The following is a 15,925-nucleotide window of genomic DNA, read 5'->3' as shown; positions in this document are numbered from 1 at the left end:
TCTGTCATATACAAATATGCTTTGATACATATCTGTTACATATCTGTTACATATCTGTTACATATCTGTTACATATCTGTTACATATCTGTTACATATCTGTTACATATCTGTTACATATCTGTTAAGAGAGGAGTTGATTATGCAGAATTTTATGCCTTCACCACTTGCCGACCGGGCCATAGCAAAAAAACGGCTACAGCGCGGTCGTGTTTTTTCTGGGAGGGCGTCCATGGACGTCCTCCCAGAATCTTGCTCTCGCGCGCCCCCTGGGGCGAGCACCCAGGAACATCCATGACCGCCGCGTCCGGAAGACCCTGGGCATCACAGATCATGGTAAACGGCCGCAAGTAGCGGCCGTTTACCATGTGATCGCTCCATCAAATGACAGAGTGATCACTTGTAAACAAACGTCATATCATTTCATGACGTTGGTTCCTCCTTCCCCTCTCTGTACTGATCGGTACAGTGAGAGGGGAGAGGGGGAGAGATTGCAGCAGCACTGTGGGCTGGATGTGTAGTGCCCACAGCGCTGCTCTGTGACAATACTCTGCCCATACTGTGCAATACTCTGCCAATACGCTGCAAAACTTTGTGCAGTACTCTGCCAATACTCTGCAACACTGCAATACTCTGCAATAAATTTTAACAGAAACAAAGAATTTATTTATCTTATATTTTTTACTGAATTTTCAGTCTTTCTTGATTTATAGCACAAATTTTTTTTTTTTTAAACTGCGGTGATTAAATACCACCAAAAGAAAGCTCTATTTGTGTGAAAAAAAGGACAAACATTTCATATAGGTAGAGTGTTGCATGACTGAGTAATTGTCATTCAAAGTGTGAAAGCACAGAAAGCTGAAAATTGGTTTGGTCAGGAAGGGGGTTTAAGTGCCCAGTTGTCAAGTGGTTAATTATGTTAAATGTTGTATTGTCTATATTTTAACATTTTTGTAGGAATACACTGTGTATATTCCCCTCCTTATTTTATAATTTATTGTACCTGTGTAATCCTAAGGACACCTCAAAAGTCCACTTTGTGGCAATTTGGTTTTGGTCTGTAATTGATAGGATGTGGTGACCTTATTCTATGTCTTTGGCATCTCATATCTGTATGTGCTGATCTCTACCTCAGTCAGGAAAACACCACATTAAGGCCACTAGATGGAGCTGATGATCATAGGAAATAAACATGTTATACACAATACCGTTATTATTCGTGATGGTTGTGCAAAGGCATAAGGGATCCACATATCAAATTTGTTATAAATAGATCAAATGCTGTGTTTGGCAGTCATAATAATTACCGTAAATGTTATTTGCTTACCAGTCTTGTAGTTAGGAAGCTGAGATACACCAGGCCATGTGTCCTCGGTTGGAGTTCCTATTACCTGTAAAAAAAATGCCAGTTATCACAATATTCACTAACAAATTTAATTTCCAGTGTAACCAAAGCTAATCGAGGCTGGTGGGTTAAACCTTGTGCATTCATATGACAAGGAGAACTTCTTTCACCTCTCAGTTAAGTGCAACATACCTCTATTGCCTATTTTTAAGTTTTTGGAAACCTCTACACCAGGGATGCCCAACCAGTGGCCCACGGAGCCCTCTGATGTGGCCCGTGGCCTCCTTCTGTGGGATAGCAGATTGGCAAGCCCAGATCATGGGTTGCCGACCCGCCATCCCAGAGCATCTGTGTTGTTAATGAAGCCGGAAAAGCAAGTAGCTGTGGGGCAGAGCTGTGATATCAAATGCACACTGCCTAAGACAGCAACAGCAGGCAATACCTGAATGCAAGACTGTTATTAAAGGTCAGTTCATTATTAAAATTGCAGTGTATGTATGGGCATATCTGCGCAGTGGTTACTGGGCTGTTTTCAAACTGATCCACAGGTGTAGTGCACCTTCAGGTTATCTGCACTAAGGCATAGACTTCTGTTATTACCTGTGGGTTTGATGTGCTTTCAGAAATTGCACCACACCTGCAGGATATAATAGAAGTCTATGGCAAAGTGTAGCTAACCCGCAGGAAAGGCACAGGTTCACTGCGCTGCATTAGTGTGAAAGGCCCCTTTCACACAATCGGTCCAACCCAATCAGATCCTCCATTCACCTCTATGAAATGGCAGATGTAAACAGATTTGTGTCCATTTACACCTGCCTACCACCAATCTGAAAAAAAAAAACCAGAAGGGATCAATCCCCTTCCGCCTGGGTGGATCAGATGACCCATAGAGTAGAGTGGGCTGTGTCCATGCCCGCTCTGCATGGACCTATCAGTATATTACTAAAATCACTGTATAATATCTTTTTATGTTGGCTCTGAAAAAAGGGGAGCATGCATCCCCCCCGAATCATATTGACTGTATGTTATTATTCCAGACTTTGGACCTTAAACAACCTTAAACAAACTACAACCTTGCTTACTAGGTGCTCCTCACCATATGCTCACTGATTGTTGCACAACCTAGGGCCATAGCACACTCCACACATAGGTGCAATCCTAACAAGTTGCAAAACAAAATAATCCCATCTGGATTTATATCTGTCCAGCGTTACCAGATGTAGCATACTCCTAGGCTAAGGTATGCTAGGTATATTTAGTGCAGCTTGCTCTGTAGCCAGAGAAGCTGTGATCCGCTGTTTTGATCTGTTCTGGCTCTGGGCACTTGATTGATTCCCCCTGAACCTGTTTAGGGATTTCTAGAGTTCAGGGCTCCTAACTTGAGGGGAGATGTGCCCGGATGGTTGGTGGGAGGCAGGTAAATAGCCAGCAGCCCAAAGAGATGTGATCTTCCCCTGGAGAAAGGGGGGCCATGTTCTTCAGGGGGCTGCTAAGCCCCGAAGCCTTTCTGGCTGACTGCTAGACTACTCCCTCCCCTGGAAATCTATGTCCTTGCTTCTACTGGGATTCATGAGTAGAGCTAAATCCCCCTAAGCTGCAAATTATCTATGGTCCCAAGCTCTGGATGTTAAAAACTGCTCCAGTGTGCCTAGTGCAGTATTTTTTCTTGTCGTCTTCAGCTGCAAGAATCCAGACTGCTCCCGTCTGCTCCTAATAACTGCCCAAACCTGTCTTGTGGTAGCCAGCTGCAGGAAAATTTAATTGTTCCAGTCTACCTGCATGTCCTACTCATGCTCTAACATTCTCCTGGTCTACAGCTGGGAGCGAAAGACTTGTTACTACCCAGTGGACAGGTGCCTCTGCTAATTCTGTGCTTAATACTCTCCTGGTCCACCGCTGGGATTGAAAGACTGTGTTGCTGTTAACCAGATAAACTGTTCTCTGCAAAATCTGTGCTGATGTTTTGGAGTATCCCATACCCAGGGGTGGACTGACAACTCATGGGGCCCCCAGGCAATCCGAGATTATGGGGCCACACAGTATACACACACACACAGTATACAGTCACAACGTATACACATACAGTATACACAGACATGTTTCTATTGGCTGAGAAGGTACTGGAGAGGTGGGGCAGCTATGATCTTGGGATTTTTAGACCAAAATGATGTCGGCAAGGGACATTTCAGAGACAGATGTAAAAAAAAAAACAGATTTTTACATACTGTCCCTGGTTTTACTGAGGCTGGCAACCCTTATGGGGCCCCCTAGTGGCTCGGGGCCCTCGGGCAGTGTCCGAGTGGCCCAATGGTCAGTCCGCCCCTGCCCATACCCCATTGTTCTCTCCAGTTACATGTTTTCAGCAATAAATCAATAAAAGACAGCCCCTAGACTGATTATTGTACCGCAGTGAGTGAAATCTCCAAGGCACAATATTTAAAGGAATATTCCATTTTTATTGTTTTACTTTAAGCATTATTAAAATCACTGCTCCTGAAAAAACAATGGTTTTAAAACTTTTTTTTGCATTGATACATGTCCCCTGGGGCAGGACTCGGATCCCCATACACTTCTATGCTTCTATGACAATACCATGCATATAAGCCTTTAAAATTAGCTATTTTGATTTTTCATGTTTGTGTCCCATAGACTTTAACAGTGTTCGCTTATTCGTTCACATTTTTTGCCTTTTCGCATGTTCTGGTGCGAACCGAACCAGGGGGTGTTTGGCTCATCCCTAGCAGTGAGGTTAGGTGCTAGAGTTGAGAGATTGGCCCTCACCAAAAGTGAATTGTAATAAGTGTCAGTGAAATGGTAATGAACAAAGCCTTCCAAAGAGATCAGTGGCTCAAGGAAACTTGTACTCAGGACACCAAAGACTTATCTCCCTCTAAATACCACTTCCGTTTGGAACCCTCTCACCTAAAATGGTAATTGCATGATCATCTGAGCTACCGTATTTGCTTAGCAATACCTTTACATTAGTAATCACCTAAACCTGATCTTTATTCTGCACAGTCTATTGCATTAGGATGTGCACCCCAGATCACAAACACACATGTGTGTATATCAGTAAAGCAGTGGAAGGTGTGAGCAGGGCAAATATTGTAGTCAGTAGGGTAGTGGATGGTATCAGTATTTTTTAATGATTTTTTTAAACATTTTTAACTTATTTTTTACAATATTATTGTTTTTTTTTTTTTTTTTTTTTTTTTTTTTTAGGAGCACCGTTATGTGGCTTTGGTGAAATATCAAGGATCTAAACAGACCTCTGATGTCTAACTTTTGAGACAGAGAATGAAACTGAAGACAGAGATTCCCCAGTCATTTTCCCCGCAGCCTGCAATAAACATAGTTTACTATGCCTCAGTTAAGAATGAAGACAGGAGCAATCGGTACAGATCACTCACTGTGTTCATTCAGAAAAGGAACAGACCGGTTAATGAAATATTTACCAACCCCTTCCTCGCTCCTGAGAGGAGAGGAAAGCTGTAAGCATTGCAGGGGGAGACAGGAAGCAGGGGGAATCAGGGCAGCATGGGATGATTGGGGTGTGCCCATGCACATCCGGCACAGCCTGCGCGAACGCTATGACCTTGATACATTCCCACACAAGGCCCAGTTTTGCCATCCTTGTGTGAACAGTGTGTTTGACTTTCTCTATATACTACTGCTTTTTGTATTTGAAGTTTTGTGTTACAGCACATTATACTTGAGCATTGATCACCAGTTTCATATTTATTTCTAATCAGCAAGTTACTGCAACACCTTCCAGACCAACGAGAGATATGAGACCAGGAAATGAGAGCTTATTCAAACCAAAATGTATGTATTAAGGTCTCTTTTACAATGGCAGACAAATGATAGTAAAAACAGGCATTTGAGCCACAGTTTTCCCACCCTAGACAGCACACCTAAATCCTAAAATACAGCTGGAGGGATCTGTACATATTTTAACAAATCACATTAGCTATTCCATGGCCAGGATGCAAAGAATTACAGCCACAGTAAATGCAATGAGGCTTGTCGAGTTCATAAATGGTACCGCTTGTCAAACTCACCCAATCAGGTCAATGGAACTGTGGCACATTAATTTAAAAACCTTTAGTTCCTGACCTAGGCATCAGGCTCTAAGTTACACTAGCCTAACACATGCTACACTGGCATGCATTATAGGCATACTGCATTTTTAAAGACTCAATTTTTAACTGCGTTGAATGGCAAATTGCAGCAAAAAGTATTTCCAAAACACTGTGAACCCACTGGATTTTCTCATGATCATTTATTTTGCGTGCTCTGAAAAATGTGTACAACACATTTAATATGAACAAGCCCTGACGTTCAGGCAGATTTTGCTGTCACCATAATGCTGTATGTATAAAATCCGCTGTAAAGAACATTTGTCCCCTCTTTTTGTGAAGTGACATGTTTTGTATAAAGGGAATAAAAGGAGACCGATAGAGAACCAACTTCATATAAAATCGTATTTATGCATTGATTGACAAGCTTGGTAATTCTTGAAAGATAAAATTTGAATGATAAATGTTCTTTTTTTAACTTGAGCACTGTGATCAAAGCATACACCCTGTGAAGTGGGGCCTTCTGCAGGCAGTGGGGAAAGCCTAGAAAAGGTCAGGCAATGAATAAAAGATTTAGAATGATGTTACATGCAGATCTATTAAGAGCCCCTGCTATCACTTTCTAGGTATAGATGTACGTCTCTAGAAATGTCAAAGTGCTGATAGACATTGGATAAATGTTTCCTTTACCACTAAACCTTCCTAGGGGTACAAAACTCTGACAACTCTCCACCCACTGAATGAATACCTCAATGCACTAAGTGGAAGTTTGCTAATTGCAAAATATTTAACAAACAAAATGTCAGAAGGGTTTCCCCAACCTTGACACTGATCCACAAAGTGGCAGCTAGGAGGTTGATCACGAAATTCACAGTGTTTTCTCAAAACATGCCTACAGTATATCGGAGAATATAGCCCTACCAGGACTTACCATTTTTCAAAGCCCGCAAGTTAAGTAAGTGGCAAGGCTGACATCTTTGAGACAAATATTTAAGGGTACCGATATGAAATCTTTTTAAACCTATGCAAGGAATTCTCCCTGCCCAGACATTCATATTTACAGCGGCACCCAGTACAAACACAAATGTGTACTACTCCTCTTTTCTTCTCTTCCTTCCCAATAATTGCAAATATAGCTCAACTGGAAGAAACCAGAAAGGCCCAATTGCCAAGATATATGAAACTTTACTTACAGCTTGTAAACCTAGTCTGGCTATCACTGTCAAGGCAGGATGGAGAAGAGACTTGGACACTCTCTCAGTGAATACATAGATGTAAACTTTGGAACCATTCCTTTAAACCCCCTTACCTCTATCTCAAAAGATGACTCGATTACTTATCATTTATAGGGTTTACCATACACTACACCCTTTATCATTTGTACAAGATGTTATAGAGACACGAGAACTCATAATTAATATGTGGAGATGTCCAATACTTTTTAGATATTTGGAAGATATATTTCAAGTTATTAACTCACTGTTCTCCATCTCCTTACAAGTTGATTCCAAGATAGATATCTTGGGTGTATTGCCTGAAAACATAGTCCCAGATTATAGTTGAGCATCCATGACTAGAACATTATTTATTCGAAAACAATTTTCCCCAAAGATGACTGTCCCACATACAACTCACGTTTGACCAATGGAAACCCTTAATCAACTCACTTAAAGTGAAACTTGAAACACAATATTAAGTCCTGCTGTATCACTTTAAGCTGGCCCATTTTGCAGGCATAGATATGTAAAACATTAACAATAAGTGGGTATACTGTTTACAATACAATAATTCACAGACTCACCATGCTTTGCACATGCTCGGTTGCTCTGTATTTTTTGGCACTGTGCTGAAAATGTACAGGCCGATCTTCTAACAGCCCAAAGATTTACTGGTGATCAGGGTGCCTAGGCTTCAGCAAAATGGCAGCCTCTGGCAAGAAGTAGGAACTAGGCTTGTGCAATTTGTTTTGTAACAAATCGAAATCCGGCCGAATTTTGCATCTTTCGGACATTCGGATGCATCCGAATGTCCAAATAAGAAAATAACGAATAACAACAAATACGAAAGAAATATAACGAATGAATTTGACATGATTCGGTAATTCTTTAAAGATCTAATGAAAGAAAAGGTCAGCTCAAAGTAAATCTTATAGTCCAATCAGCTAATTAATTTTGTGCCGGAGGTTGGATTACTGCAAAGTGCATTCCTGAGAACTGAGTTAGAAGGGTGTTGTATTGTATTTGAGCCGAGGAGAAGAGACGTTGTCATTGTGTGTGTTAAAAGATTCAATAAACAAACGACTGTCCAAACTACGAATCATTATCAAGAATGTCTATACATACATAAATAGCGAATTTCAACGAATACGAACGAATGAATTCGACACTCTACGAATAATAACGAATTATCCGAAAACGTATTAACGTAACATAACGAATATAACAGAACGAAATTATATATTTTACGAATTACAAGGAACCGAAACTAAATGAAATTTTCCGTTGTGCACAAGTCTAGTAGGAACAGCGGAAACAATTTACAGCACACACTCATTTTGGTAGCATAATTATTAATGTGGGATGTATGTTCCTTGCTAAAGAACACTATTTTTTTATCAAGTTATGAGTAAAGCTCCACTTAAAGGAAAGGAAAAAAACTCACATACTAACAGGAGGTGCCCTTAAAAATGCTATAAAATCCAGTCAACATGGATGGGCTCGTCTGCTCTAGCTCCTCATAGTGGAATCCTTAATCACCTCCTTAGTGGCACTACTTAATGGTAAATGACATGTAAACAGAGTTGACTAACAATGAAAATGCTGGAGGCAAACCTTTTTTTATTGGTCCAATTACCCATGTACAAGTATAGCCATGCATGTACCGTATATACTCGAGTATAGGCCGACCCGAATATAAGCCGAGGCCCCCAATTTACCCCCAAAAAAACTGGCAAACTTATTGACTCGTGTATAAGCCGAGGGTGAGACATGCCTGTCCATCCCTGTGTGTGTGTCCGTCCATCCCTGTGTGTCCGTCCATCCCTGTGTGTCCGTCCATCCCTGTGTGTCCGTCCATCCATCCCTGTGTGTGTGTGTGTCCATCCATCCATCCATCCCTGTGTGTGTGTGTGTCCATCCATCCATCCATCCCTGTGTGTGTGTGTGTCCATCCATCCATCCATCCCTGTGTGTGTGTGTCTCCATCCATCCATCCATCCCTGTGTGTGTGTGTATCCATCCATCCCTGTGTGTGTGTGTCTCCATCCATCCATCCCTGTGTGTGTGTGTCCGTGTGTGTGTGTGTGTGTGTGTGTGTCCAGCCTACCTGTGTCCCGAGCCTGTGTCCCGAGCCTCCGTCCCGTGCCTTGCCTCCTTGCCTCCGTCCCGTGCCGTGCCTTGCCTCCTTGCCTCCGTCCCGTGCCGTGCCTTGCCTCCGTCCCGTGCCTTGCCTCCGTCCCGTCCCGTGCCGTGCCTTGCCTCCGTCCCGTGCCTTGCCAGGATCGCCGCTCTTCGTCGGCGCCTCGGCGGCCATTCTAAAATTCAAAAGCCGCGCCTCCGCCTTCGCCTGTGATAGGCGGAACACTGAATTTCCCAGCAGCCTGTGTTCCGCCTATCACGGACATCGTCTCATCCTCGTCCGTAGTACGAGGATGAGACGATGTCCGTGATAGGCGGAACACAGGCTGCTGGGAAATTCAGTGTTCCGCCTATCACAGGCGAAGGCGGAGGCGGAGGCGCGGCGTTTGAAGGGTAGAATGTCCGCTGTCTGTCTGCTCGACACGCTGATCGAGCAGGCAGACAGCGATGACTCGAGTATAAGCCGAGGGGGGCACTTTCAGCCTCAAAAAAGAGGCTGAAAATCTCGGCTTATACTCGAGTATATACGGTAGTTGATGCACATGCCCACTCTCTATTATTTAATTACTCTTCTGAGAATAAATCCTGCAGTTGAATACTTTTTCTTCATTAAAAAATTGCAACATGTATGTTTCTCCTGGTCGAAACTCCCACAAAGACTCTTACCTACCACAAGGCAAATGATAAACAGTATGATAGAATATGATAGAGATTTAACACTTTACTACAGTTAGTCATGTTTGTTGTTTTTAATTGTTCTTACTGAGCTGTAATTTTTGTATGATACCAACTGTTAATATGCTGTTATTACATTGATGCTATTGTGACTCCTAGATCTGTCATGTTTTTCATTCTCTGAATATAGCCAAATGGATATCTTTAAATTTAAAAAATTGTGATTTAAATGTGATTTTAAAAAAACAAAATGTATGGACTTTTCATACTTATCTTTGTTGTAATTTCTATAATGGGAACATCATCCACAGAATTTGTTAAATGAAAGTTTTGTCTTATAACCTTAAGTATAGAAATATTCCTACACAGATGCATGTGCATGAAAGCTAGAGCAAAAATCCTGGTTGAACCTGTTGTTCACTGTCCCTTCCTCCTCGTCTGAGTCCCTGCTGTAGCCTGAAATTGTGTAGACCAGCTTTTGATATGTACTGAGCATGCTCCAGTTTCACTTTCCTTCTGACTGTCCTTTTTCTGGTAAATTACACTCACCCTCGATCCCTTCTCCTCCATGTCCTCATATTGCAAAGCCCTATTGGAGCGGAATATAAGATAGTGATTGATGGAGGCTTCACCATTCTGTTATTCCTAGCAATCACACACCATAGACACAGGCTGGAGGGGCATGACACAGCCTGTGATTGTCAGAATGACCTCCAGATCTCTAAAGTGTGAACAAAGCTATTGTAAAAAAAATAAAAATAAACATTTGCTTTGAAATATAGATTTGTATGAAGCTTTAAAACACTTTGTTGCTAATTCTGTTTTCTGAAAGCCTTTTTTGTGTCATGTGACCAGCGGGCAAATTCATACATCAGCAGAATACTAGAAACTCCTCCCTCAGAACATTCACGAGGCACTGGCAAAACCCAGGAAATGCAATGTCACCCCTGAACAGTAATGATTAACCACTTGCAACCCACCATATAGGAAAATAATGGTGGCAAAAGTGGTTCTGATATCCTGACCGGATGTCATATGATGTGATCGGGATAACAAGCCCGATCGTTGTTGCGGCATGTCACTCTCACACACCGCAACTCCAATCTAGGTAAAGAGTCTCTGATATGCGGCACTGATGAGTAGTGATAGGCGGCACTGCTGGGCAACACTGATGGGGAGCACTTATGGGCACTGATGGGGAGAACTGATCAGCAGGCACTGATGGGCACTGAATGACAGCACCGACTGGCATCACTAATGGGCACTGATGGGCACTTCTGGGGCTTTACTGTAATCAGGACACTGATGATTAGTGCCCCGATTACCTGTCCTGGTCTCCCCTGCTAGGAGATGTCACTGATCAGCTCTCCTCGCGACACACTCTGTCAGTGTGAGGGGAGGAGAGCCGATAAACGGCACTTCCGCATTTACATGTGACCAGCTGCGATTGGACACAGCCAATCACATGGTTAAAGAGACGCGTCATCGGCTCTTTACAGAGATCTGGGTCCCAGCAAGTGGTTAAGGTATTTATGAGGATTAAATATACACAGACTTTTAAAGAAACAGGATGAAACAATTGAGAATTGAAACTTGAAGCATATATGTGAGTTTTGTTTTTCAACCTTAGTTACATTTTAACCACTTCCCGACCAGCGCACGACGATGTACGTCGACAGAATGGCACGGGCAGGCATATTGGCGTACATGTACGTCCAATATTCGTTGCCGCCGTGCCATCGGGAGCGCGCCGCCGGCGGCGCGCTCCCGCGCTGGTCGGGACCCCCGTGAGTTCGGTCGCGGGACCCGCGGACTCGATCGCCGCGGGCATCCCCGCGATCGTCTCACGGAGCGGCCGAATGGAGGAAATGCTGTATAAACAACATTTTTCCATTCTGCCTAGCAACTAGTGACGCTGATCTCTGCTCCATGTGATTGGAGCAGAGATCAGTGTACACTAAATGAAAGCCCAACCCCCCCACAGTTAGTAACACACCCCTAGGAACACTTAACCCCTACACTGCCACCCCCTGGTTAACCCTTTCACTGCCAGTGTCATTTACACAGGAATCACTGCATTTATATAGCAGTGATTACTGTATAAATGACAATGGTCCCAAAAATGTGTCAAAAATGTCCGATGGGTCCCCCACAATGTCGCAGTCACAATAAAAAATTGCAGATCGCCGCCATTACTAGTAAAAAAAAAAATAATAAAAAATTATTAATAAAAATGCTATAAAACTATCCCTATTTTGTAAACACTATAACTTTTGCGCAAACCAATCAATAATCGCTTATTGCGATTTTTTTTACCAAAAATATGTAGAAGAATACGTATCGGCCTAAACTGAGGGAAAAAAATGTTTTTTTATATATTTTTGGGGGATATTTATTATTACAAAAGTAAAAAATAATGTGTTTTTTTCAAAATTATCGCTCTATTTTTGTTTATAGCGCAAAAAATAAAAACCGCAGGGGTGATCAAATACCACCAAAAGAAAGCTCTATTTGTGGGAAAAAAAGGATGTTAATTTTGTTTGGGAGCCACGTCGCACGACCGCGCAATTGTCAGTTAAAGCGACGCAGTGCCGAATCGCAAAAAGTGGTCTGGTCTTTGACCAGCAAATTGGTCCGGTCTGAAAGTGGTTAAGATCCAATTTTTACAGTTAGATAAAAATACAGCTGTGTTTGGGGGGATTAAAACACCCTTTCTTCAGGCCTTTTTTTTCTGCACAAACAAAGGAATCCAGAACAACACAGGTATCAAGCTTCAGCTCCAACATGTATACCAAGCTCCACTATCTTTCAAACCCCAGAAAGGGGGTGTCCTATTGAAATGCATTGGTTGTATTTTTAGGTGACAACCAAAATAAATAGTATCTTAACTACCAAGTAGTAACTACCACCAAGTTGGTGCTCCTCATCCATCACACCCCAATGTCCCTTTGAACCAGAATCCTGACAATTTTTTAGGAGTTGAGCAGGCAAGGACCAACACACAATTTAATCCCTACTACCATTTTAGCCCCTCAACTTTGGTTTGCCCTACTGGCACTATATAGACAGATCACCCAGCATGAACTTACATACCAAAGTTTCATACACTATTTATACAATGTTATGGCAAAATTGACTATATGCAAATATAAAGCAAAACATTTATTCAGGCAAGAGTTTTTACCCTATTTTTATGGTAAGTGTATAAAGGGGCATTGGATGGTTGATTCTTTTTCTAGTAAGCAATCATATTCTCAGGAGCATAGCTTGGCTTAGGTTGACTGCAGTGAATAAACAGCATTGGGGAAGTACACCTGTATCAACAACTGCACATTGCAGAAGAAGCCTAAGTAGTTCCAATGCAAATGCAAATGGAAGGTTCCGGTTATTGCACGTTATGGCTTTTAAAGACATTTTTAAGAACTTACCGACCAGATTTTTTCTAGTTGTTCAAAGGCATCTGACACCCCAGAGAATGCTGGGTATCCCTGAAGCATTTCTATGCATATGCAACCCGCGCCCCTGAAAAACAATGAAAAACAGCAGTATGTTTTTAAAAGTTTACACTTGCCAGGACTTAGATTTCTTAATAATGGGGTTTCCACCTCCGAACATCATTAAGCATTTCAATATTGGACCCTTTTTGGAAAATGTAAAAGGAGATTAAAATGTATTTTATTACACAACGTTGTCAATTTAATAAGATATTTCTCACACACAGCATGGGAATACTTAGAATTACACCCCAATACGCATTCTACTACTCCTTCGGAGTATAGCCATACCACATGTGTGTGTAGCTTTTTCACATTTGGGGCTGATTTTATACTGGACATTGTATCTTGTGTATCACATAAATGAACTAATTGTATCAAAACCAATGTACTGTAATGGTCGCCTCTATAAAAGTGATCAGGGAATATAGCTTAGTGTAGCATCACCTACAGTAGTTCCAGTTCCTATAAACCAAGCAAGCTTAGCCCACTGGTGTTACTGTCCCCAGGAATGTCATCTTTACTGACCATAAAGTACAGGAGGTTGAAAAAAGAAAGAACAAAAGAGTCCCTGTGGTTCTAGGAGTGCATGATGGCCTGCAGGGAATGGCTGGGACTGGTGTCTCACAGGAACATAGTCAGTGAAACATGCAGATAGGTCAGTTCAGGCCGCAGGCAGAGACATGGTCAGCAAAGGATCAGTCCAGGCAACAGGCAGAAACATGGAACTTACAATGGTCAGATGACACTGGAACTGGTATAGCATCAATCAGGAACACTGTTGGTGGCTTACACTAGTGTGGTGACAACGTGACTGGTGTCGCGGTGATCAGGGATACTGTAACTAGTGTGGCAGTGATAAGGGATAACATGACTGGTGCGGCGATGATCAGGGACACTGTAACTGGTGTGGCAGAGATCAGGGATAACATGACTGTTGCCGCGATGATCAAGCGCACTGTAACTGGTGTGGCGTTGATAGAGGAATAATATGACTGAAAAAATGTAGCATTTACTTCCTGGAATCCGTCTGCCCTTAGCTCAGGCATGCAGGCAGGAGGGCGTCCATAGCTGAGAAAGCCCTTCTTCCCCTCCTTGGATGTATGACATCATTTGCCTAGACCTTGAAACCAGAAAGTAACTGAAAAATATATATATATATTAAAACAAATAAATATAGATTCCTATTTATTTATTAAGTCTAGAAGCATAAGGATTAAAATAGCCAATGCTGACTGAAACCATGAAGTTCCACATTAATCGCTTGCCGACCGCCCGCCACACGTTCTGGCAGGGGGAGGAGAGACAGATCGTGCGTTCCTAGTATATAGAAACACCAATTGGTCTCCACCCCCAGGCAGTCCCACCCCCCCCCCCCCCCACAGTTAGAGCACATTTAACCCCTTGATCGCCCCCTAGTGTTAACCTCTGCCAGTGACATTTATACAGTAATCAGTGGCTATTTTTAGCCCTGATCGCTGTATAAATGTCAATGGACACAAAAATGTGTCAAAAGTGTCCAATTTGTGCACTGCAATGTCGCAGTCCCGATAAAAATCACAGATCGCTGCCATTACTACTAGTAAAAAAAAAAAACTAAATAATAAAAATGCCATAAATCTATCCCCTATTATGTAGACGCTATAACATCAAACCAATATACGCTTATTGCGATTTTTTTTGTACCAGAAATATGTAGAAGAATATATATTGGCCTAAACTGAGGAAAAAATGTTTTTGAAAAAATTGGGGGATATTATAGCAAAAGTAAAAAATATTGTGTTTTTTTCAAAATTGTCACTCTTTTTTTGTTTATAGCACAAAAAATAAAAACCACAGAGGTGATTAAATACCACCAAAAGAAAGCTTGTCAATTTTGTGTAGGTATATCGTCACACAACTGTTCCGTTCAGGTCAGTTAAAGCGACGCAGTGCCGTACCGCAAAAATGGCCGGTCAGGAAGGGGGTAAATCCTTCCTGGGCTGTGGTTAAGCTGATCAGTAGAGATAAAGTTGTAAAGGTTTATTGATCCAGCATTATCAATTTAATTTTACCACAAATATTTAAAATTACACTGATTTCATAACTGAAATGTGATATTTGTCTTTTTTAAAACAAGGAGTTACTTTGATGTCATTTTATTGTTACATTGACAAGACCCTTGGTAAATTAGATCACTTATCTCTTAGTTTTATTTTGGCTTTTTTTCTATTATCTCGCCACCTATTACAGAACAGTTTGCGTTATCTTTGTACATTTACATGTTTTTCCCCCAAAAAATACTATTGATATTGTTTGACTTACTACAATATGATAGTACAACCTCATAAGTCCCTTTCAAACTTCCCTGTCCTGGTAGGCCTGGAACAAATTATTTTAATAAAGCAGCCCTGACTGCTACTGATCAACAGTTTGCAGATATGGAGGAAACACTATATTAAAAGTCAGCTGGTTATTTAGTTCAGTCACTTCTAATGGTCCCATTCATCATTATTGTGGTGGCACGGCATGCAAATGTAGGATAACAGTGCCCTTGTTTAGTCAGTTAAAGCTACTTAATGGGGCTGCTTAGCCTAAAGGAACCCTTAAGGCTAGCTCTGTTTTTTGTAAGATCTGAGCATCCTACCAACTGACAGTGATCAAATGAACAAGGTGATGCTTGCAACAAATTAGCAACAAGAAAATCAAAAAGCATTCTGTTGTCCACATTTCTGTAACAGCTGTTACTGACCTCTCTGCCTCAATTACTGTACATGCTTGAGGAATTCATAATTAAAAGCAAATGGTGTTATCAGTGCAGGGCCCCGTTTATGATACATAAGCTTTGAAGATTTGCAGATCCGAAGCAGGCGCACAATTAATACACTCTATACCAGCTTTTATCAACCTTTTCAACACAGAGGAACCCTTGAAAAAACGTTCCGGTCTCAGGAAACCCTTGCTAAAATGACTAGATCTATAACTCCCGATACACTAG

General features: G+C 41.7%; 1 protein-coding gene across 3 annotated transcripts in view; it reads right to left on the bottom strand.

Annotated features, from left to right (window-relative positions):
* Positions 1–15,925, bottom strand: part of CDK15 (cyclin dependent kinase 15) — a 364,576-nt gene that overhangs the window by 150,951 nt on the left and 197,700 nt on the right. For all 3 annotated transcript variants that reach the window (XM_077448589.1, XM_077448587.1, XM_077448588.1), the window contains 2 exons: positions 12,883–12,976; positions 1,327–1,390 (listed from right to left, as the gene is read on the bottom strand). In XM_077448589.1, the coding sequence (XP_077304715.1) occupies positions 1,327–1,390; positions 12,883–12,976 (158 nt within the window). The remainder of the gene's footprint in view (positions 1–1,326; positions 1,391–12,882; positions 12,977–15,925) is intronic.

This window comes from Lithobates pipiens, unplaced genomic scaffold (assembly GCF_037356315.1).
Source record: "Lithobates pipiens isolate NorthernLeopardFrog02 unplaced genomic scaffold, aLitPip1_a1.2 Scaffold_22, whole genome shotgun sequence".
Lineage (NCBI taxonomy): Eukaryota > Metazoa > Chordata > Amphibia > Anura > Ranidae > Lithobates > Lithobates pipiens.
This window is presented reverse-complemented; position numbering and strand designations above follow the sequence as displayed.